Source organism: Neopelma chrysocephalum, unplaced genomic scaffold (genome assembly GCF_003984885.1).
Source record: "Neopelma chrysocephalum unplaced genomic scaffold, ASM398488v2 Primary Assembly neopelma1_180, whole genome shotgun sequence".
Taxonomy (NCBI): domain Eukaryota; kingdom Metazoa; phylum Chordata; class Aves; order Passeriformes; family Pipridae; genus Neopelma; species Neopelma chrysocephalum.
This window is the reverse complement of record NW_020897842.1, coordinates 1,032,133-1,059,357: the sequence shown is the minus strand read 5'-3', so window position 1 is coordinate 1,059,357 and position 27,225 is coordinate 1,032,133. Positions and strand designations below refer to the sequence as shown.

At 45.8% G+C, this 27,225-nt stretch overlaps 1 protein-coding gene across 1 annotated transcript in view; it reads right to left on the bottom strand.

Moving 5' to 3' along the window:
* The window catches only part of PLCH2 (phospholipase C eta 2), a 71,949-nt gene extending 45,458 nt beyond the window's left edge, over positions 1 to 26,491 (bottom strand). Inside the window, exons 1-2 of the mRNA XM_027702147.1 lie at positions 25,843 to 26,491; positions 16,514 to 16,985 (exon numbers count right to left, since the gene is read on the bottom strand). Coding sequence (XP_027557948.1) covers positions 16,514 to 16,625 — 112 coding nt within the window. The 5' untranslated portion in view covers positions 16,626 to 16,985; positions 25,843 to 26,491. The remainder of the gene's footprint in view (positions 1 to 16,513; positions 16,986 to 25,842) is intronic.
* Between the last annotated feature and the right edge of the window lie 734 nt (positions 26,492 to 27,225).

The following is a 27,225-nucleotide window of genomic DNA, read 5'->3' as shown; positions in this document are numbered from 1 at the left end:
AGTGGGACAGGAAGCCTTCCCACTGCAGGGTAGATTCAATACACTGCCTGGAGACAAATCTCCAACACCATCTATTCCTCACAACTTGATCAAGAGACACAGCAAATGCAAAGATAACAGCTAAAGTTGATTAACTAATTCACTGATTATCCCCTCAAACTGAGCATAGCTTGTTGCTTTACCAGGTTATACTTCCTTTAAAAAGAAAATTTATTCACTTGTGAGACTATAAGAGATTCAGCACCAGTATCTGGGTAATGTATGACATCAATTTCATAAAATAAAATGTTTTATTTCTCTGGGAGTTTTCTGCTGTGCAGTTAGAACAGGGTCACAGAACAAGTGCCAGAGAAACATTTGAAGGCATTCACAGCACATGCAAATTTTCTGAAGTAAGGAGAACACAGACTGTGCTATCACAGAGACCAAAGCAGTTCACATTAAAAGATTCTCTCACTCCAAGTAACAAGTAGTTTAAACCACAGGAGATTTCCCTATGAGAAGCCAATGTGCTGACTCTTGAAATCAATGGCAAACTTTGATCTGCCCTTTGTGGACTCGGATTCACACCAGAAGTGCAAAGTGGCAGGGAAAGGTCACAGCACTCCAGTTTGGAGAGCAAGAACAAACCTCCACCGTTGTCAGATCCATATTATCCAGAGCATAGCATGCCCCAATTCCTTCACTGCCCATTCCCAGCTCTCTGGTTCTACCAACCAGAGCAGAAGAGTGACTTGTGGTGTGGTGCTGTCACATCACAAAGATTTAAGTCCTAAGAAGGGACTAAAAGGGGCCAGGAATTCTTTCAACTCCTACTTTCCCAGCTATGCAGAGAGAGCACGAGGTGATGTTGGAAGAGCTGAGCCATGAGGTGCCAGAGCTCTGCTCTTGCTGTGGGGATGCCCCAGGAAATCACAGCCAGCCCCCTTTGTGTCCCTAACACTCACTGGGGTGCAGCTTCATCTCACGGTGTGACCCACTGGCAGCTCCAGATCCCCAATCCAGAGAGGACACAGTTCCCTCACAGATCACTGCCACAGCACCATCCCACTGGGAAGGAATGGAGCCCTTCCAGAGCAGGAGCACAAACTCCCCAAGCTCCAACTGCTCCCCCAGCTCTGCCTGGTGACAGTGCCACACACTCTGGGGCTGCACTGTCACCTAACTACACACTCATCTACACACACATCCTTCATCCCAAGGCTCCAGCTGCCACATTTTATCACACTCTAAGACTTATTTCCTGATACAAACAGCACATCTTGTTGCCCAGCCCAGGGGAGGAGTGTTAGCACTGCTGGGGACAAATGGGAACTGCAGCACAGGCACGTTCCAGCCCAGGGGAGACAAAGTGGGCAGTGGAACATCCACAGCACCAGGGATGTTGTGAACAACTCGGGAAAGCCAAACCCTGAGCCCTTGTTGAAAGCCATCAAACTCCATCCACACAGTTCCCTGTCTCACAATCCGTGGCATCACTTCAAGACCTTCTATAAATCAACTTCAACACATGTGGGTGTCTGTTCTTAAGTTTTTGTTCCCATAGTTACCAATGTACTTTGCCACAGAAGAGAACAGCAGGTGGCAAGACACAGAACAAAATCACCATTCTTTTAACATATGAAGAGTTGGGAAGTTTCAAATTAAGGTTTGATTGCCAAATGTTTACAGACAGTTCCCAAGACTAACACAACCAGATTAGAAAACTACAAGATCCTTCCATACATTTGATCCTGAGCTGACAGTAAATTCCACAACATCCAGCAGAAGGATGGATTTCCGGTCCTGCATCAGATGATGCCATGGGGATGCACAATCCAGTGTGGAAATAGTTTCCTCTTCTTTTCTGCAATTTGAAATTCTCCCCAGGTGCCCGAGTTGCCTTCACATGTGCCTTCTGCAGAGAAGAGGAGAAGCCCAGCACACTGTGTACAAGACAGGCTTCTCCAAATAAAATTATCTTTGTGGGATAGAAACAGTAAAAGCAACCACCGACAGTCTGTTCAACCAAAACAACAATTTCCTTGAAGGTTGCTATCAAAACTCTCACAGCTTGCAAGTGATACCTTCTCCAGTTTCAGCTCAAACAGGGGGCAGAGTGACTGGCACTGGATGTGCTGCACATCCCAGGAAGATGCTTTGCATAAGTGAGTTCTGTGCCCTCCTGTGCAGTGAGAAGCCCTGGTGCTGGGTAATTTTTTCACCACAGCATTTCTGAATAGACAACAGTCTTAGATCTTTTTCTAATTCAGAGATTGGAAGAACTTCAGTGTTTTGGTGTCATATTTTCTGCAAAGGCCCATTCTGGCTGTTCAGGGTTTTCAGGGGACACACATTCTTCCCAGCAAATCTGTATTACATAAGATGGGGAGATGCTTGTGTCTAGCAGAGAAGGGGGGAAGGCAATGAAGAAAGAAGGGAAAGACAGTTTCAAACAGATTTTGGGGTCTTAGAAAGCCTTTAGAACTAAAGCTCAACTACCCACACACTGAACTAGTCCTGAGTTCTCAACCACTTCAGTGACAAGAACATCCCCCAGTGCCACAACCCCAGCCCCACAGACACCATGAGCCTTTATGCTGCATTTCTATTTCCTGTGGTGCTTTATAAACAAGTTTCCAACGTGTTTGTAAACTTCTGACTAAGAATCTGAAAGTGAGAGAAACAGTATTGTCTGGGCCACTTTGTTTAAGCACAAACACTTCAGTAAGTAGTTTACATTGTCTGCAGGTGATAAAATCTGCAGCTGCTGCAGCGACAGCTGCTGACAGACATATGTTTGCTGCTGGAATTCGTGCTGCTTCTTTTCACATCGTTAAAGGGAAAACGTGAAAAAAAATCCCTTGGTTTGCTGCTCCCCTTTGTCCCTCCAGGTTTTACAGGTGACAAGTGAAATGCTGTGTTATCCCTGGCTGTACAGCTGCTCTCTCTGTTGCACCTTTAAATGTCCAACAAACCACAACCAGCCTGGACACAAAGCAAACCCCGCCTGGGACAGTGGCTGTGGCTCTGCCCAGGCCTCACCTCCAGCCACAGCTCCCCAAAATGCAGGAGGTCTGTACAACCAGAGTCCTCAGGCAAACACCTGCCTGCCCTTGGGAACCAGGCAGATCTTACAGCTATCCCAGGAAGGAGTTGTGATCCTGAGGATCATTTCCCTTCCCTGTCACTGCTGTTCCCAGCTCCCAACACTTTCCCTGTCTTTTCCACTTAGTTTTGCCAACTCCTCCAGTGAGGTGCTAAACCTACAGTGACCTGGTTATCACAGAGGCATCCAAGCAACAGAGACAGGGCCCTCGGAGATCAATGTTAAATCACCTCAGATCCCTTTATTTCTCCACACAGTCTTTTTTCTCCCCTTAAAAACAGAAATGCATCACTACTCCTGCCTGAGTGCAGCCCAGCACAATTCCTTTATTCCATGTCTCTGCTGTTGGTAGTGGAGAGAGCACATTCACACTCCCTGCTCTGAGCTTTTGACGTGTTCCTGCCCTACAGCCCCTTGTCTGCAGAGCTCTGGTGCCTCCAAGAAGCCGTGTCAGCACTGAGGGAGAGCTGTGCAAAAGGCACAAGACAACCACAACCAGCAGAGAATCACAGCAGCCTGAACTGTATAAATTGTCCTCAGAAACAGGTAAGAACCTGGTCCTTGGGAAATTGCATCTTTGGTGTGTGCTGGGGACGAGAGACACCCAAAGATGGTGCAAAGAAATGAGTTAATCATTTCATTTTTCAGCAGACAGCACTCAGAACATCTGACACGTATGACAGAATCTCCTGAGCTAATTCTCTCCCCGACATCAAAACTGGCAATTCATTCAGTCACAACTGTGCCACGGATTCCTGAGCACAGACACAGCTCTCAGCCACGGAGCAGGCAGGGAGAGGGGGAATCGATTACCAATTAGCAATAGCAGACACATATGGCTGCAGCCACAAGAAGCAGCTGTGCTGCACTCTGCTCCATTGTTCCAAAGAAATTGGGAAGGATAAATGCATTGCTCTGTGCAGGCACGAAGGAGATGAGGCATTCATGCTTTGTTAAACTTTCCAGACACTCGAGGGTGTTTCAAAATTAGGATGCATGTTAAATTTAAGCAGATTTATTATCCACGTGTTCTGAATGTAATGAACACTTCACTGCCTCACATTTCCTACTTTAAAAATAGCCGGTTTTCTAAACTGAACACACACGTGCACGTTGTGTAGGTCTGACAAAAACCTTTAGTCACAGAGATGCTCTGAAGTAGCAACAAATGCCTAATTTTAAATGTTTTCCTACATATCTCTGCACACACAGCTTCAAATGCCCACAAGAGCAGTTACAACAAAAGGCTTCCAAAAGAGCCAGGCCTTTGAAAGCCGAAGCAATTTTGGGTGTTTTGCATGGGAAGTTCTTAAATAAACAGTCCTACCGTGAAAATGCCACCAAACACACTCGGACCACTCCACCTGTTGCAAATGTGAGGACAAACCCACAAGGTCTGATATTCAGAGAGCTGCAACCCCGATGCATTTGAGTTTGGATCGACGTTTTCCAAACTTTGCTCTCACACACGAGGTGGGAGCAGAGGATAAAGGTGCAGCGACACGAGGAGAGCAGCACAGAGTGTGGGAATCCTGGTTCACTGTCTGCACTGATTTGGGCTCTGGGTTCTTATTCAGGTGCAGCAACACCTTTTTGCACAGTGAAAAGGTATCTCAAATCAGAAGTTGTTCCAGTGTACTTTGCATTTTGTAATTCCGATCAACTCCCTGTGAGAAAGGTGCAATTCCCACCTCAGGTTTTTGGTACAGACAAACACCCACCAAGACATATCCAAACTCTACTGGAAAATTTTGGGCTTGTTCCTTTACTTCCCAGCACTGTTCTTATGCAATGCTTTAATTTAGACTATCCTGAGTACTGGTGCAGAATTAATCAGGTCAGTGGAGGGACTGCCAGCCACGATCACTGCACCTTTAAATACTTCTTTTTGCTGTCAGTTCAACTGTTACTCTTCTATTTTTAAACTGGCCCCTAACTCAAGACCCACGGGCAGGGGGCAAGTCCTGCCCCAAAAATGCCACTGACAAGAGGCCACCACCCTCAGCTCTTGAGGTTATTCCCCCTTTTCCTACAGCTTGTTTACTGGATTGTTAAGCATTCTGGCAGCAAATGGAAGGGGGTGGGGAAGAAGACGAGCTGCCACATTTCTAAAATTAGCATCTTCTGTCTCTGAGAAGCCTGTGGAGATTTAAAAAAATTAGGTTCCTCTGCAAGATGCAGAGAGATGTGGAACTGAAACTGCGTTACACAGCTAAAATCCTGAGCTCTGCTTCATACCTGTGAGGCAGCTCACCTTCCCTTCCCCCTCCTCCCAGCTGGCAGTCAGACACTACTACAAAAAATACAAAGCCCATTTATTATAGAAAGCAATTGCATTCCTTTGTCCTGTCATCCATAGGCAGCTCCATGGCACCTTCCACAGGAGCCTGGGAAGGCCCAGACCCATCCCCTTCACAGGTCACTCCAACTGTGCTCCCAGACAGGCACTGGGAGGGCTGCACCTCCATGGGCAGTGTTTTCCTCCCCTCAGGACTGTGCTAATTCCAGAGCAGAACTGCAGTGACACGTTGTGGTCCCACACCACCCTGAGAACACAACCAGAAGGGATGTGTTGATCTGTGCTAGTCACTAATAAAATGCATCAAAGGACTGATGGTGCCTTGGTTCCTTCAGTGCCACCAGTGAAGTGTTCTGCTCTAAAACACCAGCAGTGGAACAGAGCTGTGCTGCAAAACCTCCCTCAGAACCCTGCTCCCTCCCAGATGGGCCTGCAGTGAGACAGGGGAGAGACTCGGGACCCAAACCCCAACTCCTTTCCAAGGAGCAGCAAATGTGCCAAAGCCTTCCCTTGCTTCTCCTCCTCAAGGAACCAGAGACTCAGCCTGACAAGCACAGGCAGGATTAAAGCATATGGGACTGGAAGCTTTTGGTCCAAAACTCCCTGTCTTTCTTTTAGTGATTATATTTATTCTACCCCAGTTACAAGTCTCAGTTTGTGTCTTGTAAGAACTATATTTGCTCAGATTTCTTTCAGGTGCCAGAAACATCAGTGGACGGCTTTGCAGCAGAGAACAGTGAAAAGAATTGGAAAGGTTTTCTTTCAGCACTTCCACAAAGGAAAGTTCCCAAAATAATACATGTATTTTGGATGAGAATGTTTTGTTTCATTGAAATAGTTACTGACTTAAAAAGCACATGAGCTAGTGTATAGTATATATTACTTCTGAGATAGTATATAGTATATATTTCTTATATATACATTATAGATGCATGGAGTACAGATTACTAACACACACAACCTTAAATGAGATGAGGTGTTTCAAAACAACCAATAAAATCTGCACATTTTGCTCCCAAACGGAAGAAACAGGTTTCTGTGAACATTCAGGGAAATATTATTTTTTTAATCTGACATGAAAAACAACCCCCAAAAAATGCAGTTTTATGGAACATTTTCCATTTGGCGCAACCCCACAGATCCAAAGTAAGGGATTTCATTCAAGTTACTTGAGCCATCTCTAGTTTAGGTGTTTCCTATAAAGTTTTGAGTCTTGCTGTTAAAAGATGGGCTTTTCAATTACTTCCTGCCTGGAGACAGAAAAATCACATAAACCTGAACCAAAATCCAGGAGAGCTAAAAAGATGGTTCAGCAGACACGAGTTCAGGGCTCGTCACATCCCAAGCACCAGGGCTGTCCCACAAATAGCACCCAGCTGATGCAGCTCATGCTCAGCACAGGAACTTGCTGCAAGTCAAGTCCCTACACATCTCTCTGCTCATCACTGCCAAATTCCAACTGCTGTCACCCCTCTCAGCCATTCCCTGCTGATGAAATGAGAGCACAGAATTCAGCTGATTTGATTAGGCAGCCTGAGCTCCAAAACCAGAACCTGCCAGCAGCAGCTTCGGTGTTCTCAGTGACACCCAGACCCACCTTAGGTTTGCCCTCTCATGTTCGACCTCCCAGGCCCAGCCCTCAGGAATTCCCAGGACCCAAATCCTTACTAAAAGCTGAGCTTACAGGTGGCCAATGCCCTGGTACTGCTCTCTCTTTAAGGGAAATCCCTGCCCCCAACAGCCAGTGAATTTAGCTCAGTCCTCACTGTCCACAGGCCACGGTTTGTTCCTTCTCGGTGATGAATTATGGATGCCCCCCAAACGCATCTGGTACTCAAATCACCAGTTAATAATGGATGAATAAATGAAGAGACTGCGCTGGGAGGAGAGAACTGTGGGGGACTCAACTTTGAATCCTGTGCTCCAGCAGCAAGCATCAAAGCTGTGCTGCCAGGCTTGACCTCAGCTGGGGTTTATTTTTAAAAGGGTTAGAACCAACCTCTTAGGAACATGAATGGCCAAACAGCAGGGACATGGCATGAAAGCTGGCCCAGAAATGCAGGGAAAGAATGAAACCCCAGATGAAAAACTCGCTAGAAGAACATGAGTACCAAAGGTCTTCACTACCTTGTGTCAGGCTGAGCTGGGAGTGAAGGTCACCAGTGAATTGATAATTTTCACCAGAAATACACCGTTAATTCCTACCAACAAAGACAGAGTTCTGGTTCACAAGAACTGATGCAGTTTGAAAATACAAAGCCTGCAAATGTGAAAAAAAAAAAAAAAAAAAGACGAAGGGCTGCTGAAGGGAGTCTCTAAGTTTATGAGCAGCTTGTGATCCCAGGCTCCGGAGCAGGAACGTGCCCTCAAACGCTGCTGGATCTCGAGCTGGAAACCTGCCGTGTGCTGGGGAGGCAGAGCTGGAGGCAGCGCTGGTGCTGAGGAGGGCACAGGGACAGCCCAGCGCTGCCAGCGGGATGCGCTGCGGGCACGGACCGCGCAGCGCGGGGAAGCTCAGCCTGTGACTGCGCTGTCCCGCCCCGAAATCACCGATTTATGCACCTTCCACAAGGGAGAGGAAGCGTGGGACCTTCACAGCTCCTCACACTGAGAACTGACCATTAAGCCAAGCCTCGCTCTGCCCGAGGAGGGAGCCGTGCCCAGCTCGGGTGGTGCCCGCATCAGCTCTGCCTTGCCCTGAGCAGTCCCAGCACAGCCACTGCCCTGAGCCCCCAGGGAAGGAGAGCCGGGGGCTGCACAGCCAGCAAGGACCCCGGCACCCTGTGACAGGCATTGGCAAAGTCGCTGCCACACCACAACTTCATTTATGGGATGGCATGACCACGATTCCCAGCGCAGAGAATCCAGACTTTATCCCTGCCCAGCCCGTAAGAAGCTTGAATCTAATATCGGGTATTGCACTATTAAAAAAGCTCTTCCCGAGGAGGATTAATCATCCCAGTAGGACTGTGCAAGTGCATGTGAGATGAGTGGGGAAGGTTATATAAAGCCCACGGAGAGAAGAAAAATGCAAGAATAGAACTGCAGAGCTGCTTGCACAGCACCTGAGTGCCTGCAGGTGCTTCTGCCAGAGGATGCATTGCCTGTGCTGGCTGTAATTTACCTGTCAGTCATTTGCCTGATTAATTATCTCCTCAGAACGGCTCATCACACGGGAGAGCTGAAGTGTTACAACCCTCACTGGGGATGTGAGCCTCCAACAGACAGACACGAGAACACCCCCCTCTGCACAAACACGAGCTGACAAACACACAGAGCCCCAGAAACACACATCCCACTGCAGAATACCTGACATCTACACATGTTAATGGCCTTGATGAGCTGTGCACCACAGGCAAAGGTAAGAGTGAGTGCAGAGTCTGGTGAGCAGAACTCCTGTAACCCCTGAGAGCACAGGTAGCTCAGCTCCATGTGTGTGCTCCAGGAGCAGTGATGGATGGTGTCAGGGAGTGATGGGGAGAGGCCAGCACAGGGCACTCTGCTGCAGTCTCTTATTAAAAGCCATCCTTCCTTTCCTCCATCAGCAAACTTTGCCAGGCACACTCACATGCAGTGTCTGCAGCTGCTGGGAGCAAACAGCTGGGAATTGCTGTGTCTCCAGCATTCCCGTTCCTCTGGAGCAGTGCACGTTTCCTTTGCTGTAAGTGGGATGGATTTCCATTTACTTAACAGTCTTCATACTCATCTAGGTACTATGGCCATAATTAATAAAACACGCCTTCCTAAAGATAAAAGAGCTTTTGGAATGACAGTGTGCTGATAAGATCTAAAAAATATTACCCTCTTACAAACGGGGTCAAACAGCTCAATATCTCTGAGCAAGTGAGAAAAAAGGAAGAGTAATGTGATGGTATCAAAATACTACTCAACAACAACTGAGCCCACAAGCATGAGTGCAATTTATCCTCTAGCTAAAATTCCAGTGTATGCAATAAAAAGAGTAAATCCACCTACTGTGCTCCTGCGATGGGCTTCCTAAATCCATCGTCTTGGAGAAATTAGAGTATTTTTCTCAATTGCCTGTGTTAGAATGTAAACATACTCTGCATTTTCCCTCCGTCTTGCTCCCTCTTCTGCAAGTCCCTCTGTGTGTTCGTGTGAGAAGGCAGTTGAAGTTTCATCCCATTTATTGGCTCAGTCACTGAGGAGTCACTGTCAGTGCTGTGATGGTACAAGCTCCTTCACTGAGCACAACACCGAGGCAGCAGCGGGGGAGAGAAGAGGTAGGATTTGATCTAAACTACTTTTTGCTGGAACAATTAACTCTTCCCTGGCTGACATCTCCTTCCTGGGATCTCTCGTGCCAGTTGACACTGAAGTGTGTCAGCAGGGAATTCTTTATGACAGCTGTTTAATGCTGCTGTTCCTGCTTTTAAGGTTTTTTCTGCTTTTCTCTTCCAGTGCTTGACTAGGAACCACAGTCAGACACTGCCACAGCCGGGATTTCCTACAACCACATGAGGTGCCCCTTTTCAAATATGCCAAAGTGACTCTGGATCACAAATTCTGTGAACTTTTTAAGTTTACTGTGTTGCCCAGTCACTAACAGCTTCTAAAACTCACAGAGATCTCTAATAGGGATTTATTCTCCACCAACTAATGCTCACTTCTTTTTAAAGCCTCTGACCCTGAACATCCAAACCTGAACAAAATTATTCACAAAGAACACAAATCCACTGCTGCCAGAAAAATGAAATGTGGGTGCTCCTGTACACATCCCCTTCCCCCCCAGACACCTCGATCTTGGAGGCAGCAGAAGAGAATCCTGGGCATTCCTTTGATGGGAATTTACAGGCAGGGTAAAAATGGACCATCCTGCTGCACTTCCTCAATCCCCTGTTCTAATAAAGCAGCACAGTTGAGTAACAACACCCCAGAGCCAGCTCCATAATCAACCAGGGCTGCAAAGCTTTCCACAGGTTTAGTGTTTTCCTGGGAGAACTACTCTCTCTCTATATATATATATAAATATATAAACACTGTAGATATTTGCATCTCTTGAGAGTTTTAACTTTTTAATCCCTGCCCACGGTAAAACTTCTCTGATGCAACTTTTTACTTAGAGCTCCATGAGAAAAACGAATCAAATGAACTAGATTTTCCTCATTAACCATTTTCCTCTGAAGGACAGCATGCTGGCTAAAGCACAGATCTTTTTATCCCCCCTCCTTCAAACAGTACTTTGTCATCCATCTATTCCTCATTTCTGCTAGTAAATGAGAACAAAACCTGTTCTGCAATCCTGGATCTGAATGCCAGGGCTTCTAACATATTTCTATTTATATTTTCATATTTCATTCTAGCAAATGAGCATTTTGAACTTTCATTAAGCTTCATTTCTGGATTTTTAAGCATTATCTTGACAGCAACCCGGCTCCTACATCTGCCACTCTTACAAAGACGTGCCTGGTGCTGGAGGACACTTTCTTGGAACAGTTTTCCTCTGACTTTCACTAATGGTCTCCCACACTCCAAGTACCTGCATGTGTAAACACACAGTTCATTCACTGTGGCACAACCCTCGAGTTTCCTCTTCCTTAGATCCAATCACAAACCCTGCTGGCCTAGTGGGAATAGACACCCCCCTTTCAGTTCAGTAGGAGATAGAGCAGTTTTAAGGGGATTAGAATAGTCTCTAAACAGGTTTAAAACCTTTTGTCTTCTTCACTGAGCCAATTGCCTGGAACTTCAGCATTTCAGGAGGGAAAAGATTATTACTTCGGGGAAATATCATGGTTCTGATATTGCCAAAAATAATCTCATTCACTGTTGTCTAAACTCTTCACAGCTCCTCAGTTTTGTGCAGAGCTTTTTCCGCATAGAAGGTCCGTAATAGAACAGCTTCTCTTCACAGGTTGACCTCATGGTTTGTAGCTGTGAGGTCATGGGTTAAGAGCATTCTCTTTTCCTCACCCTAGAGCCAGTGAAGACTCCTGGGTTTGCCTGGGAGAAGGCAGCAGGCACCCATCAGGCAGCTCCTCAGAGTTTGATAAGTGTATAAAACCACTGTGATTTGCCTCAGAAGACAACTGTAGTTATTTGTTCTCTGGAGAAACAAAGCATTCCTCTCCCTGATGAAGCCTTTAACCTCAGATCAAACTGGCAGATAAGAGTCTGATGTGGAGATAAATAGAAAAGTGCTTGGAGATGAAGGGCACTGAAATGCTTTGGGAGCTGAGCAATCCTGGGAGCCAGGCAGGTTTCACAGTATCACAGGCAGGGATTTGGGGTTTAAAACACTCTGTGCCCAATTCCCAGTGCAAATCAAAGCCAGCCTGTAACAGTGCAGGCTGTAGGACCCACAGACTGAGAGTCACCTGTATTTGCAGTCAGTGACTTTTGGGGGGTTAGTTTTACCACAACTATCAGCAGATACAAATCATTTTACCTGTGAGAAAGAGGGAGAGGCTGAGCTGTGCTTAGGGTGCCTCCCAGAGCAGCATCTCCTGAGCAGCTCTGACTGACAGGCTCATTCCCAGCTGATGGCAGAGTCTCCAGAGCTGCCCACAGATAATGCCAGTATAGCTGTGCTCCCTTAGAGGAGACTGGAATTGCTCCCCTCCCACCTCTGACAACACACGGGCTGAGGGCCCATCTGAATGAATAAAGGAACATATTTGTCCCCTCACAGCATTATAAAGGCTTTATTTTTAATTGTTCCAGCACTGATTCAGCCGATCCAGAACTTAGTTTACCACCTCTAAACATACTGTACTTATTCCAACCCTCTGAGCGAGCACTGCTTTTACGTATTTCACTACTTTCAAAGAATCAAACCAGAAAGAAATGTAACTTCCCCGCTACCAGATCCACCTGTGAAGAACTTCTGTTCTGCCTCGCAGCGGTTTTGAGGGAACACAGGAGCTGTTCCTCTGGGTAAAAGCCCCAGCAGATGGCAACAGCGACACAGCCCAGGGACGAGCCACAGCCCGGGCTCGGGACCGCGTGTGCCAGCGGGGCTGCTCCTCCGGCTGGGCTTGTCCCGCTGCCCACGACACGATCCCACAGCCTTTGCAGGCAACAACAGATGTATGAGAGGGACAGCAGGAATGCTTGAAGGGGGAGATTTTGCTGGAGGTGGAAGAAGAAACAGAAGGTAACAGGTGATCTAGTTTCTAATCCAGAAAAAACACCGATTCTGCAACAGAGTCCAGTCAGTGCCTGTTATCTTGTTTTTATAGTTAACTTTTACCCAGCAGCAGAGCTGCCTTATAAACTGAGTATGCAGGTAACACTCCCCTTTTTATTACAGTCTCACCATTGACCAGCACAGAGCAAAGAAAGGCGAGGCCCAACTGCCACATTCCCACTGCCAACGGAGCACGACCAAGGCAGAGCTGTGTCTGAAGGACAGATCCACAGATTCACAACCCTCCACACATTCATCCCAACAAAACTCCACCAAGGTGGCTGCCAGTATTTCGTGACTCTGAACCAAAATCCCTCTGCAGGGCCAAAGGCTGTGTGAACTGCAGCCAAAGTGCTCCATTGCAGGTGTCAATTCATCAGCAGGGTCCTGCCCTCCAACAGATTGCACTGGGAATGTCTGTGCCCCAGTAGGAGTTAGGAGACTAAACACCTTTAGGCATCTTGGCACAGAGCCTCCAAAAACTACGTTACAATACACTTCACTAAAAAAACAGGCAAACAAAAACCCCAACCAAACAAAACTAAGGAAGAAATTAATCTAGAAAGCCCTATAGATTTTCATTACCTGTTGAGTCTATTTGGGATAAATGGCAAAGCTTAAAAAGCTCATTTGATTCAAACTAATCTCATTAAGGAAACAAATATACATTCCTCAATGCCAGGAAACAGGAATATATGACTCACATCAAGACACCAAAGCTCAGCAGACCTTACCATAGTTATTTCAGTTCTGAATGGCCGAGGTTGAACATTATTATTATTATTTGTATTTCAAAATAGGTAATAAAAGACCCAAACATGACTGGAAAGTGTCTGTTGTGCAGTTCCCATTTATAATCAAAATAAGAGACAACAGAAAGGTGAAGTTACAAAAGCAGCCAAACAAGAAGTCAGTAAGAGAATCAGAACCAGAATGTGGGTCTGCTGAGCAGCCCGGGATTGTATCCTTAGACTTATATCTCTATTACAACAGTCTGTGGGCTCATTAACATAAATTAGTATAAGCTGACATTGCCAGCAAGGGAAACAATGGTGCATTCTGCAAACCTCACTTGTGCATTTCTGCCTCTGCAGCAAAAAGGAGGACGAACAGCAGCTGGCAGTGCTTGTTCCACTACAACCTTACCCTCCATTCAGGGAGCAGAAAAGGTGTGGAAAACACAACTCAGTGGAAACTGTGCAAAAACTTAAGGACTTGGTGCCACAATTTTGTAGCACCCACTGTCTGTGCTGTGACAAATCGAGGGGAATTGCAAGTTCAAACACCAAAGGGACAAACAGCCCATTCAGATTGGATTCAAACTGCACCAACAAAACCCAAACCCAAAGCAGGTGCTGTTCTTCACTCACTCACTCGTGCAAGCAGAACTGGTAGAGCCACAGTATCAGGTCACACTTTATTTTAACTGATGGGCAGTTTCACAGAAATGTCCCTTGAATTCAAGTGACTTTCAGACAGCTGGTGCCCGTTCAGTAACATCACCTGAGTGCCTGTTCCTCAGCTCAGCCTGTCCCACAGAGAGGTTTGGGCTGGCAGGACCTTTGCAGGTCCCCCAGTGCTGGCCCTGCCAGGGCAGCAGCTCTCCTGGGCAGGCAGATGTTCCAGCCCCAGCTGAGGGCCAGCTCCAGTCCTTCTCCAGGCTAATCTGGTACCACAAATCTGAGCAAACAGGATTTTGCATGTCTGTGCACAGCACTCTTTCATCAGATTACAAGGGAAGAGTGAGTCTAGACATGTCAGAGCGTATTTGAAAAATAGAGGATTACCGAATTTGCCATATACCTCCTGGATTCTGGACTCTCCCAATGCTGCTGTAATAATGTTTAATGACATTATATATAATCAAATTATGTAAAAGTTAATTGCATTCCACTCAGATTTCCTTTTTACATAGCAATCTTCTGCCTCATCCACATACAACCTACGCAGACAAGAGAGGTTTTTACTCCAAAAAAAAAAAAAAGGGCAAGAAGTTTTGAAAATTGTCTCAACTGATAAAACATCTCAAGGCTGCACAAGAGTGCCAAGAGTTCCAAGCCATCTAAGAGGTGTAAGTACAGAAGTAGATTGCAGGTAGCTACGAAACTCTGGGGCCAAATGATCAACTGAGGAGCTTTTATTTAACTGCATTGGATTTACTCCAAGCAATGATTTTACTCTCCAGCTCCATCCTTTCCTAAGTTTTCCTGCAGATAAACTCACCCAAACAAGCAAAGGGAAGCATCCCGTGTGGGAGGCTGGGCCAGGACTGTTATTTGTGAGGGCCCAGCTGCCCCAGCAGCAGCTCAGCAGGGCCAGGTCAGTCTGGGCAGGTTGCTCAGGGTTTGTTCCAGTGCAAAGGGAGGGAAATCAGAGCTGTCCCTGCACTCAAACGAGTCACGGAAAGAGTTAATGAGGGGGTGAGGCCAAGCTCGAGTGGGTGCTCTGACCCAGCCTGCAAAGGGATTCCTGAGCCCACACCAGCTTTTGTTCAGGTCCAGACCCACTGGCATTGGAATGCTGGAAGTGCTGCCTGTGCACAATGCAGACTTTCTCTCCCTGCAGCTATTCCTGCCGTTTCTTTGCACTTCGGCCCAGGTTTGCACACTGGCAGAGCTTTATGTACAGGAGTGTGGAATGCACAGGCAACAAACCACAAATGAAAACCGAATTCCCTAAAAACCAGCCCATGTGACACAGCAACAACTGGCACACACCATCTCACTGCTGCAGTGCCAGGGGTGCAATGCTCCTATTGCACCTCTACATTTCTGCACTTCCCTTTTCCAAACCTCTTGCAAATGGATTTATGGAAAGAAGCACGTTTAGACAATGATAAAACATGATGGCTACCTCCACCAGGGAAAAAACTAATATTACTAAGTGTATAAGATAGATAAGAAGTAGTGTAATGACAGCTAAATCATGGATTATATTTCATTGACAGGCTATTTTTAATACACCTGTATTAAAGATATACATGGATGTATTCAGCTAGTAAAAAATATACTTATCAGCCCAAACTGTAAGCCAGCAGAAAGCTAAATTGATCTCACAATTGCTGGAAATTTAACAAAGATTATGAAGTTAGTTCCTGTGAAAACCCAGCCAAAACTTTTAGTGTTGTCTACTTTGTGACTGTAAGCAGTAAATGAAATGCATTTCAAGCAAATGAGTCCTATGTTGAATAAATGAAGTTTTGATTTAAATATTGAGCTAAATCACCTCTTTTTTTTTTGTTTTAAATGCAAAAAACCAGCTCCTCCTCCCTCAGATCTCTCCCATAGCACAGATTCATCTGCCACAGACATCAGTTACACAATTCCCTCCCTCCTACCCATCTCCAGTCTGCACTTGATGTGCACAATCACATCTGTAATCTCCAGAGCTTCCTAAGAGAAGAGCTCATTTTCCTCTGCCGAGCTGTCAACACTGAAAAAAGAGCAACAGCCAACAATAGTTATTCTTTGGGCCCTGCCTCTCTCAGCTCAGTTCAGACCTCATGGCACAGAGCCACAACCCCAGGCACTGTAAATCCCAGTCTCATCAACTTCAAGAAAGATTTTCCAGAAGCACTTGAAAGAACCAAGGAAAAAGTTGCAATCTCTTGACAGTCTCATCCTACACTAACTTACTCTTTTTTTTTTCAAATTTTAAGAGTTGTACAGATGAGGGTCCCTTCATGTGACTGAAACCTCACAAAGTGCACAAGCAAGGACAGAAGAAAGATTAATTCCAAGATATCCTCAGTGTGCAAGGCAGTGGTTGTCTTTTTAACACACTTTACACAAACTTTAGTCACCATACCAACCGCACAAAAGGGACTGAGGAACACACAAGCACAGCTCCCTCCAATTTAAAGAAAACTAGAAGTCCCAGATGAAATCTCAATACAATAAAAGTCAATTTGAAGGAAAAGAAAAGAACCTCTTCTCAGTACCAAACTCAGATGAGGGAACAGGAACCTTCCACTTACCTCCCGTGAGGTTGTTTGCAGAGAGGAAATGGAAGCAGTTCCTGTCGTGGAGTGTGGATTCTTCCCTCTGTGGCAAATCCCCTGCTGCAGATTTTGGAGAAGTCAGAGCCATCTCCAGCTCTCAGAGCAGCGTAGCAACAGAGCCTGCTCCCAGCAAACAAAGTAACTCAGGGTAGATATCTGCAGGGAGCTCAGGCGAGGAATAAAAATATCCCAGAAAAAGCAACAATTTCAGGATGTTGCCGGCTTGCTTTGGAAGGGACAGCGAGTGCCTTCCCTGGAATTCCACATTCAGGAGACTGTCCTGCTTCAATCCTGCTGCCACATATTCCATGCATTGAACAGAATTTATGGTATCAGAGTGGAGGAAGAACCACTGAGCCTTGAGGGAGGGATGTGATGGCCTTTCCCAGGAGCACAGGAGTCACCAGCATTCCCTGGATCTTCCCAGCACCTCTTGCATGTTGCTAACCTGGAGAAGACAATTTTTGTAAATAGCGGAAGTTACTTTAAGTGTTTATTGTACAATATTTACTACAGGAACACAGCTGGATAACTTACAATGGACTGACCCCAGCAGACAGAACTCTTCTTTCCCTCCCACCAGTATTTTCTGTAGTCACAGAAACCTCTGCTATTCCAGCAGCAGCTTCTCCAGAAGCCAAACTACTCGTACTGGGGTTAATTATTTTATACACACACACGCACACATATATATATAACAGATACACATACACCTGACCCAGTCATTCTGCATAACAAGTGACTGTCTCAGCTGTATTCCCAAAGGACAGCTCTGAGGGCTCTGTGGGATGTTGGCTCCTTCACTCATCTCTCACCCCTAAAGCTCCTTTCTCCTCTTACCTGCTGTCCTTGCACTGCATCCTCTGCCATTGCCTGGCATTCTCCTTCCCTTTTCCCACCTATCTTCTGCCCACTGGATACAGCAGACTCAGCTTTCCCAAACTGTCAGTGGACACCTTCCTCAGAGAAAGAAGGTCAAAGAAGGCTCACTCCAAAACACCAGACAGAGCCCTGGGATCCTACCTAGTGCTGGTAACTGTTTGAATCCCTGGGAGTCTCCTTCAGTTTGTAATTACAAGCTGAGCTCTGAAACATTGCCCTGACATGTTGTGTTGTGAAAGCACAGATCCAGTTTGACATTATTTTAAAGAGAGAGGGCCATGAGAATCACTATTAATTTACAGTGAGCAGAAACAGAGGAGGGGGTTTGAGACATTTGTAGCAAACCCTGAGTAAGAGATGTCCCTGGTGGAGCACCTGCCTGTTTGAAGCTGTACCTCTCTTTGTGCTGTCTTTGGTCCCTCATTCAGCTTCTTTGGGAAGTCACCTCCTCCCTGCCATTCTCTTTCCACCAAGCCCCACCTTCTCCATGCTCTGTGTTGTCCAAACCTCCTCTGTTGAAAGGGAACATGTCAATCAGTGAAGTAACACCCACACGTGGAGCCAAATGCATGGAAATTCATCCACGGGCCAGCGGTGCTTAGCAATATTAGTCCTGGAGGAATTCAGTGTCAGTAAAATCATTTGTTTCCACATTTAAATGGCAAATAGCTCAGGGGGCATCCCCATGGCTCTGGAAGAGTTTTGGGCACATCAGAGGATGACATTCATTTGGTGAAGAATGTGTTTATTCTGGAGTCACCAAAACCAAGATTATAAATTTAGGGCAGATTTCACAAACTGACTGGATTGAGAGGGAAGGGAGGTAGTAGATTATCAGAGATACCCTTGTATGTGCTATCATCTCTAATTGTACCCCTTCATCATTCTCTGACACATACATAATTGGTTAAAGGAATACAGAGCAAACATGCTGCTTTAGGCTGAACAAAAGCAATTCAAACATTTCCATGTATTCATTTTGCACATCCCCAAATATATGTTTGTGTTTTTTTTTTCCTTTAAACTAATCCTTGAATCAACACCAAAAATACATTTACTCACACAGAGCTGTTTTTTTAAAACAGAACCAAAACTAGATATTAGATGGCATCTCAGAATTTAAATCAGCTGTATCCACTGCAAAAGCCAAAACTGCACTCGACAGCACTTGTGGAGCTGCTCCACTGCAGCTCTGGGCAGTCACTGCCCCATAGCCTGTGAGGGATCCTCTGCTCTGGGCAGCTCCCAGCCACAATTCCATAGCCACTGGCCACAATTCCAGAGCCACTGGCCACAGAGGGCCATTCCTGGCACGTGTGCACTGGGTGTTTAACCCCAGGTGAGTGCAGGAAGCCACAGCTCCCAGGGCAGATGGAACTGCTTTAATACAAGACAAGATCAGTCCGTGTCCTTCTCAGAGGGTTGGGCTGGGGGGTAGTTACTTTGTCAGACTCTCTCACCTCTTTGCTTCAGGGGTTTTTTGGAAGGTCATTTCCTGTGCTGGAAGTTCAATCACTGTGACTCATTATACACCAAAGAACATATCCATGAGGGTGAGGAAGAGTGACTGGGCACGGATGTTCCTGCTGGCATGGACTGGCACCATTTCAGTGGAAGCAGATGAGCTGCAGTGCTTTATGGTTCTGTGGCTCATTAAATATTTTACTGCCTTGAGTTACATCAAATTCATGTCCTTTACTCTTTTTTTTCTGATCTGAAAATGAAGCTACTTCAGGCAGCGGATCTCTGAACATCTGTTTTCATAAAAAAGATGTTCTTTCTTCACTCAGCCCCGCCTTTTACAGCTCATTACAGGTCCTCAAAGTTCCCTTCTTCCCCTCCCTCTCTGTTCAGAATACCTGTATTGTTACAAAAAAATCAGCAAACTGAATGTCCCCACAAATCCTGGGCAGCCAACGGAAAACCACACAATTAATCCTTAAAAATACAAACTGGTATCTCAGAACAAGATTCAGGGGCCAGACTTCCTATTAAAGCAAATGAAAGAAGCTCAGTTGGCTTCCCTGGAAAATTTCTTGTGAAGATTGTCTAATGGAAAATATCAGTTACATTCTCTGAAAATATTTGATCTTTGTTACACTGGGAAGCGCTCTGGCTCTGAGAACAGCACTGCTCATTGACAGCAGACATCAAATAGCCAAAAGAGAGCAACTCTATCTGTTCAGACCACACCAACAAGATTTAAACCGACTGCTCAGGCTAAGAGCCCTACCTGAGTATTATTGTGTGAGGTTCTGTATTCCCTCGGAAAAAAGGGACTTAAGCCCTAGAGGCAGGATACATATCACTTACAGACAAAAGGAGCTGTGTATGCCACAACAATCCTCTGGCCATTTTTATATCACTGCAGTATTAAAGCTTAACCCCACAAGACCTGCTTTTGTTCAGGGAGGTTTTGTGTGGCATCCACCAGCACTCAGACAAGCTCTGATATCCTCCCAGAGCAGACACCCTGATAGCGGGGATGAAACACAAACTGAGGCACCACTTCAACCTGAACGGTTTGATCAGGAAGCAGATCAATGGATAAAAGATCAAAGTGTTACCAAACGGGAGAGGAAAGAAACTACTTAAGAGCATTTAAATGTGAGAGCCGGGCTTTGCTTTTAAGCTGCGCTGCGGTTCCCTCTGCCACGCTGCTCGTTGGGAGGAATGCGGCTCCTTTCCCGGGCAATTCCATCCCAGATAACCTGCACGCCCGGGCATGTCACTGCACAGCCAGGGAGCAGCCAAATGAAAGGAGTCTGGTGCAGTCCTATGGAACAGGGGTGAGCCCACACCTCAGGGTGTGAGCCAACATTCCTTTTCCCAAGGGACAGAGCACACACAGAACACCCTGACATGACTGTGGCAAACGACTCAGCCAAAAATGGAAGGGGAAAGAGGGGAAAAGGCAGTCAGGAAGAGAGGACTTGGGAATACCTTGCTGGCAGCCTGATGGGTTCACCTTCACCCAGAACAGAGTAATCCCACTTGAAAGGAACACTCAACATTTGTCAGCTTTTCCTCACCCGCCCCTTGCAGCCTGAGCTGGAGCTGCACATGCCAGAGAGCCCTGCATTTTTGTTGCATGATGTAACTGAATATTCCTTATGCAAGGAAGGAGACATTATTAAACCTAAATTCTTGATTTCAGGTTCATAGGGACTGTGCCATATGACTTTATGAAACCAAACGTGGCATTTGCAACAATTTCTATATATAGGGGATGGACTTGTTTCTAATCCCCTTCTCTATTTATCCTGAATTGCCAAAACCTCTCTTAGTTTCACCAGCATTATTTATCACTCACCAGCTCCCAGACTGTCTGAAGTGACAATGGAAACAGCACACAACAGCCTCTTGCTTCTGAGGAACATTTACATTTCATATTAGCAAGGGAGAACTGGAAATTTCTACTAGAAGAGCAAAGGGAACTCATTAAGCAAAGCTCTAAATCTCACCCAATAGCTTGAGTCAAAAGTGCTTTGAAAATACAAGTTTTGTACTACAGACCACAAAAAACGAACAGCCTCAGAGGAGAAATGGGGAGAGGAAGATCTCCTTGTTTGGAGACAGATGGGAAATGATACTCTGGAAATGGCTCTGCTCACTTGGGAATTTGTGAGTCATGCTGAGGAGGAGATAGACTATGGCTCCAATGCCACTTGTAATCAAGTGATCTATAATTCTAATAATGTTCCTGCTGTCAATTATGCTGCCAGTCTTGGTCACTGTCCAGAAGACTGATTTTTTTTTTATTATTATTTTTTTTTTTCTTCAAACTCATCTAAAGGAGCAGGAATTTCTTTTAAGAATAATGCCTATGAGCTTTAAACAAAGTGTTTTAGTTCCATACAGCTGTTTATTGCTGCACTGATATTAAGGAATAACTTATGCTGGGGAGCTTAGAATGGAGGTGGCAACTTGTGTCCCTTTCCCAAGTCAGTGGCAAACACTCAGCTTTCTGAGGATGCCTGGTAGGGCCAGACCCAACACTGCAGACAAGAAACACACGCTCACACTTGGCTGCATTTTTTAAATGTTTTCTTTTGCCAAACATCCAAACTAATTTCTTAAATTAACAAATCTCCTTTTTCATTAGCAGGAAGGGGTCTGGGAACCACTCAGTCCATTCTCATTTTGCCAAACAGAGACGTGCACAAATGGGAACTACAAGGTAGCAAGTCCTGATCCGATAAATGTCAAAGTCCAGCTCTGCTTTGCTCACCACCTTATCACGGACTTCAGTACCTCATTAGTCAATAAATAACATTACTTCCATAACCTCATCTCCCTCAGAACCTGTCTAAGCTCACAGAAGCAGGATAGGTCACTGTAGGAGACAAAAAGCCTGTGAAGTTATTTAACAGATGATCCAAACCCAACCCCACAGACTGCAATCTCACTGCCCAGGGCACACAGCTCCAAAGCCACTCAGTGTTCTGCAAACAGAACACCCAGAGCCCAGATGCCCAGGGTAGAGGGCAGCTCTAAGTGGGCAGTACAACAGTTGGGAAACCCCACCTTTAGCCAAGGCAGTTCATGAGCTTCTTCCTGGCACTTCCAGCCACCTGAGAGCCCCTCTCCCTCCCCTCACAGCCACCTGCCTCCTACTACCCAGTGTGGTCACATCCTTGACACACCAAACCAACTAGAAAATATCTCACTTGGTTCTTGCAGCAATCCCACTAAACAACAACATCATAACACATCCCAAAGTTGTGTTTTTGAGGTTCTCCTCTGCAGGCAATAAAAGCTTCTTCCAGGCACCTCAACTGCAGCTGCCACTGTTTCCTCGGGCTCCATTCCTTGCTCTGCTCTTGTTTAATTAAATAGAACACGAATTACATGTTTTCAGTCAAAGGCAGAGAAAACTTCCAGAAAATACATTCCAGCATCTAAGGGCACCGGGAAATCTGGAATAACAAGCTGTAGGGGGGAGTCACGTTGAAGGGGAGAAGGGGCAAGGAGGAGCTTCTTTTAAGTTACCTTATGGTAAATAGTCCTGCAAGGAGAGCTGGGAAGAGACATCTCTGAACACCAGATTCAACACAAAAAGCAGAGTTGCAAGTCTGTGCATAACGGCCTTTGGCAAACACAGCCGAGGGGATGGGAACTGCTCAGGCTCTGCAGCACTTCAGACTCTCCCAGCAATGTTGACATGGAAAGCTCCTTCACCTTCCCACCTGATTTCCCTTGTAATTCCTGAGGCAATCCAGAGCTCCCTGACTACTGTGGAGATGTCAGAAGAGTCTCCAGGAGCCATTCCCTAATTAACTGGAAACAAGTGAGGCTGTGATAAACAATAAAAACCGTGGGGCCAGCTCAGAACCAGGTACACAAAAAATCAACCTCTCAACTTTCGTGCTGTGTTTCTGATGCAGATGGACCTGCAAACCTCGCTCGGGTCATGCTTGCCCTGCTGTCTGCACCCAGAATTCCCCTCAGCCAGCCCCATGTGCAGCCTGACAGACAGTGAGGCACAGAAAAACGGGAGGCAGGAAACTCAGAACTCTGCCTAAGCTTGTGTGAAGATCTGTCACAGCCTGCACTGCTCAGGTACCTGTCCAATGGCTCTGCTGTGCACCCACTGGGCTGAGGGGAAGTGCTCCACCCCCACGGAACGCAGGCAGACTGAACAATGAAGAAGAGGTTTGGAAATTCCCCGCGGATTCAGAGTCTGTGGAGACCAGAATTCCATAGTGACTTGCAGCAAACCCTGGGCTGAGATGTTCTCCCAGGTGGTCACTAACAGCTGTCCCTCTGGCACAGCCCTTGGCTCGTGTCATACAGGGCTTGGCTCGTGTCACACAGGGCTTTCCTCTCCACCAGCTGCCCCTGACAGCCTGGCCTGTTCCTGCTGCTCCTTCCACAGCTGCCGTCAGGAATTACCCCAGGGAGGGACAGGAGGGTTTGCCACCATCCAGAGAGCCAGGGGGGTCAGTGGGAGCAGAGCTGAACTCCCAGATAAGGTCAGGACAATGGAAGTAAGGGAAAGAAGATTCTTTCTTCTTTCAGGATCTATTTCAATCGTAAGATCAGATTAATTTAGGCTTATCATGGGAAGAAGCAGATCATTTTGGAGATAACCAATGCAGAACTGAGATATCTGGGTGCAGGAAAATTGTGTTGCAGTCAGTTCAGCTGATCCTCAGTAACTGAGAGAGTATCTTTACCAAAAAATCTCTTCAGCCTCATCCTATTACCCACTCAAGTTCATTTATACAGCCATTTTCTCAGCTCTGGACAAATGAACAAGAACAAGTTCCAGTGACATTCGCAAACAATTTGGCCCCTTCAAAATATATTTAGGAACTGAGGGCTCTGTGCAATTTATTTCAAAACCAAAGTGACATTGTGGGGTTCTGAAATTGTGAGTACAGAACCCTACACTATATTTTTTATTGCTTTATTGTTCCTGCAGCACCATTCACTAAGGTGCTCTCAGACACTTTAGGGTGAGTGTGGAGTAGCTTTTAATTCAGCTAAATTACAGAAATGATGAAGGCCACATAAGAAAAAACAAAAGCCTTTTCAGATAATGTAGAAGGAGCTTGGCCATAAAGTAGAACATTATAATTTTTTTGCAAGGCCAGAACAAAAAGCAACCAGAAGCAACATATGACTAAAAATTTTGCAGTGGTCTCCAGGGCATGAATTTAATGGTTTTCACCAAAATTTGCAGGCAAGACATTCCCTTGAAAAGTCTTTTTTACTTACCAATAACAAGGCATGAGTCAACCAAAAATCCATGTATCTGTGGCCCTAGAAGACTTGTGGCTCTATAAGAGGAGAATCTCCATAAGCTGGGAGGACAAAAAAAATATAACTTTCCAAGACTAACATAAAGATCAGACAAACTAATGATCAGAATGATAGATTTTTTTGAGCCAAGAACAATCAAAATACGATGCATTACAGGAGCACATCTTCCCAACACAACCATTGAATATAAGAGTCATATTAGTGTGAATATATTAGTGTTTCAGGACTCAGTTGTATAGGTTTATATATTCTCTGTGACAGAGGCAGTTCTGGTAGGAGAGTTTGTTAAATAAAGAAACCCCTGTTAACTGCTCTGCTGTGTCAAACGTGTCTGTACCTGGTCATGCCCTCAATTCTTTCCACAGTGAGCCCTCAGTGCCCCAGAGCAGAGCCTGTACCAGGCAGTGCTCCTGCCCAGGAGCTCAGAGCCCAGGGAATGCTCCTCCCTGTCCCTCACACTGGCACTGAGGTCCTCAGAAGGCAGGAGCCCTCCCCAGCCTGGCCTGCAATGAGATAATTCACATTTCCTCGGCCCTCGCCGACCTTCCCTCACAAGCCCTGTCCTTCACTTGCACTAAACTGTTCCCCACAGCTGATCTTACTGGGCAAAAGGCAATTCTCCCCAGCTGAAGTATCTTCCTGCTCAGTAAGGACAGAAAAAGCTCTCTTAATAGACAAAACTTTGACCACATTCTTCTGAACAATAAAGAAGCAAGTTAACTTTGAGCTACATTCTGAACATGGCATCAGTTTCCTGTCTCAGACTAACCACAGTCAGGAGTGAATTGTACTCCACTTCTAGGTTATTTTTTAGCAGTTAACCCACCTCTGCCATGAAGCAAAACATGACTCTAGAAATTATCACCCTGAGGATTCGGGGTATGTTTCAGACCTACACCTAAACTCTGGAGCCCGAGGCATTGGAAGCAGACGCAGCACTGGCAATCCATCCATCCTCACTGTTTGCCATATCTCTGCAATTGTAACCTGGAATTTTCTGTTCTTTCCTGCCATAAAAATGTTTCTCCATAGCCCAAAAGAATGACCAAAAAAAAAGAGAGAAAAAGAAATGCATACTCTTTCAAAGTGTTGTGCATGTCTTTCCTTCCAAGTTAAGACTTTGCTGTTCAGTCACAGAACCAGCCACGTTATATTGCTTAACCAGTATTTTATTTAAATACCTGAAGTTTCTTTTACATCCATCCTCTCCTATCCAAGTCAGTTTTTGTTCTGGCTCAGCACACCTGTGAAAGCTCAGGGCTCAGGTTATCACTTCGGAGTGAATGCACTGGTTTCTCACACCAGAAAAAAGCAGTTCTCCAGTTAGAAAAGTCTAAACTTGAATCACAAATGAAGTTTGTTTCATCCCTACAAGCTCAGAGAGTCTAAAAACCTAGGACTAACAGAATTCCAAGGACCAAAATAAAACAAGCATTAGACATGATGCTCTTTCCATTCTCTCTCTTCCTTAAAAAAAGAAAAAAAGAGACAAAAGCAAAAGTAGTAGCAAACTCTTGCAAGCCCAAGGCTGGACAATTCCTGCGGTAACCCCTTAGAAACTTTGTTTCTAACGCCCAAGAGTGAGGAAAAGTGTTAAAACTACACCAAAATGCTCGCTGGAAGAGAAAGTAGCCAAGCAAACCCCAAGCACACACCTCTGTCTCTCCTGGGCGGACGGGCTGTCCCGGCTCCTGTGCGCCGAACATCGGGACCTTCATCCCGGACGAAAACGGGAGGAGGGACCTGCGGGGAGCAGCGAAATCCCGCCCCGGTTTTACATGTTGAGGGCTCTCGGCTCTCTGATCACAAAGCGGCTTTACAGCCCCTGTTCAAACAGTTCAGCTCCAGGGTAACAAGTTCAAAGTGGGAGGAGGCAGAAGGGACCGGAGGGTGGTAACAATCCTGCACAGGCGTTTCGTTCCCTTTCCATCCGCAGAACCTGTTCTTCAGGTTGGGAACTGAAACATCTGCCTGCTGCCCTGTTTGAAAGCTGCGCTCCGAACCTCTGCTCTCCTAACAGGTCTGCGGAGGTAAAATCATATTTTATAATGCACAGACGAGCAGCCTGTGGGAGGAAAAGTTAATCATTGCCGTGCACCGAGTTTGTTTTACATTTTGGACTTCCTTGTGGTAACGTCGGTGCAGCAACTCGCTCCCCTGTCGGGTCTGTTAGAAGGAAAAGCAGGGAAGCATCCCATGGAAATTAAGTCTGCACAGAAACCACACTTTGACTGTGCTGTTAAAAATAACTAACTCCACCAGCAAGAAATAGAGTGTCATTTACCACACAATCCCCCCCAAATAACAAACTTTTAAGGAGTGAAAATCTGACCTTCAGCTTCATAAATGGTTTCCAATCTAATAGTTAAGTGGTCATTAGCCAGGATTTCAGCTTTGGAAAAAAAACCTCTCAAGCTCTTCTTTGCTTTCTTGACCTACGAAATGAGAACACAATATTCACCCACCTCAATAAAACAGCAATAAATATGTACCCTGCCCACTTAATAGAACACCTCTCTCTCATACAGAGAAGAAATGAGAAATTAAACCCAGCACGAGGGTCGACTCCTCTAACAAGTGTTCCCAACCTGGATCTGGCCCTAAGCTGTCAGCAGCAAGATGAAACTGTGCTCAGGATGCACTTGTCGAAATAGCAACCAATATTTTTGTGGTGAGAAAAGTTATCTAGTGCCCTAATTTTAATCACTCTCTTCCCATGTTTGGTAATTTTCTCAACAATTGAGACACGTGAGAGGCACCGTGGAAACCACAAACACCGAAACACCTGGGAACGAACTGGAATTCCCAACAAAATTATTCAAGGATTGGCCAACTGGTTTTAATTCTGTATTTTTTTAAAAAAATGTTGTCGTTTAGGGTGACAGCTTCAAGTCTCTTATTTTTGGGACGCAGCAGATCCTCAAAACTTAACGTGGGAAGGTCCCGTTCCAGAGCCCCTTTCCCGCGGGGTTTTTCCTTATGCGGGCGCGCCCTCTATTGTTGCGATACATAAAACTCCCCAACGCTTCCCCTTCATT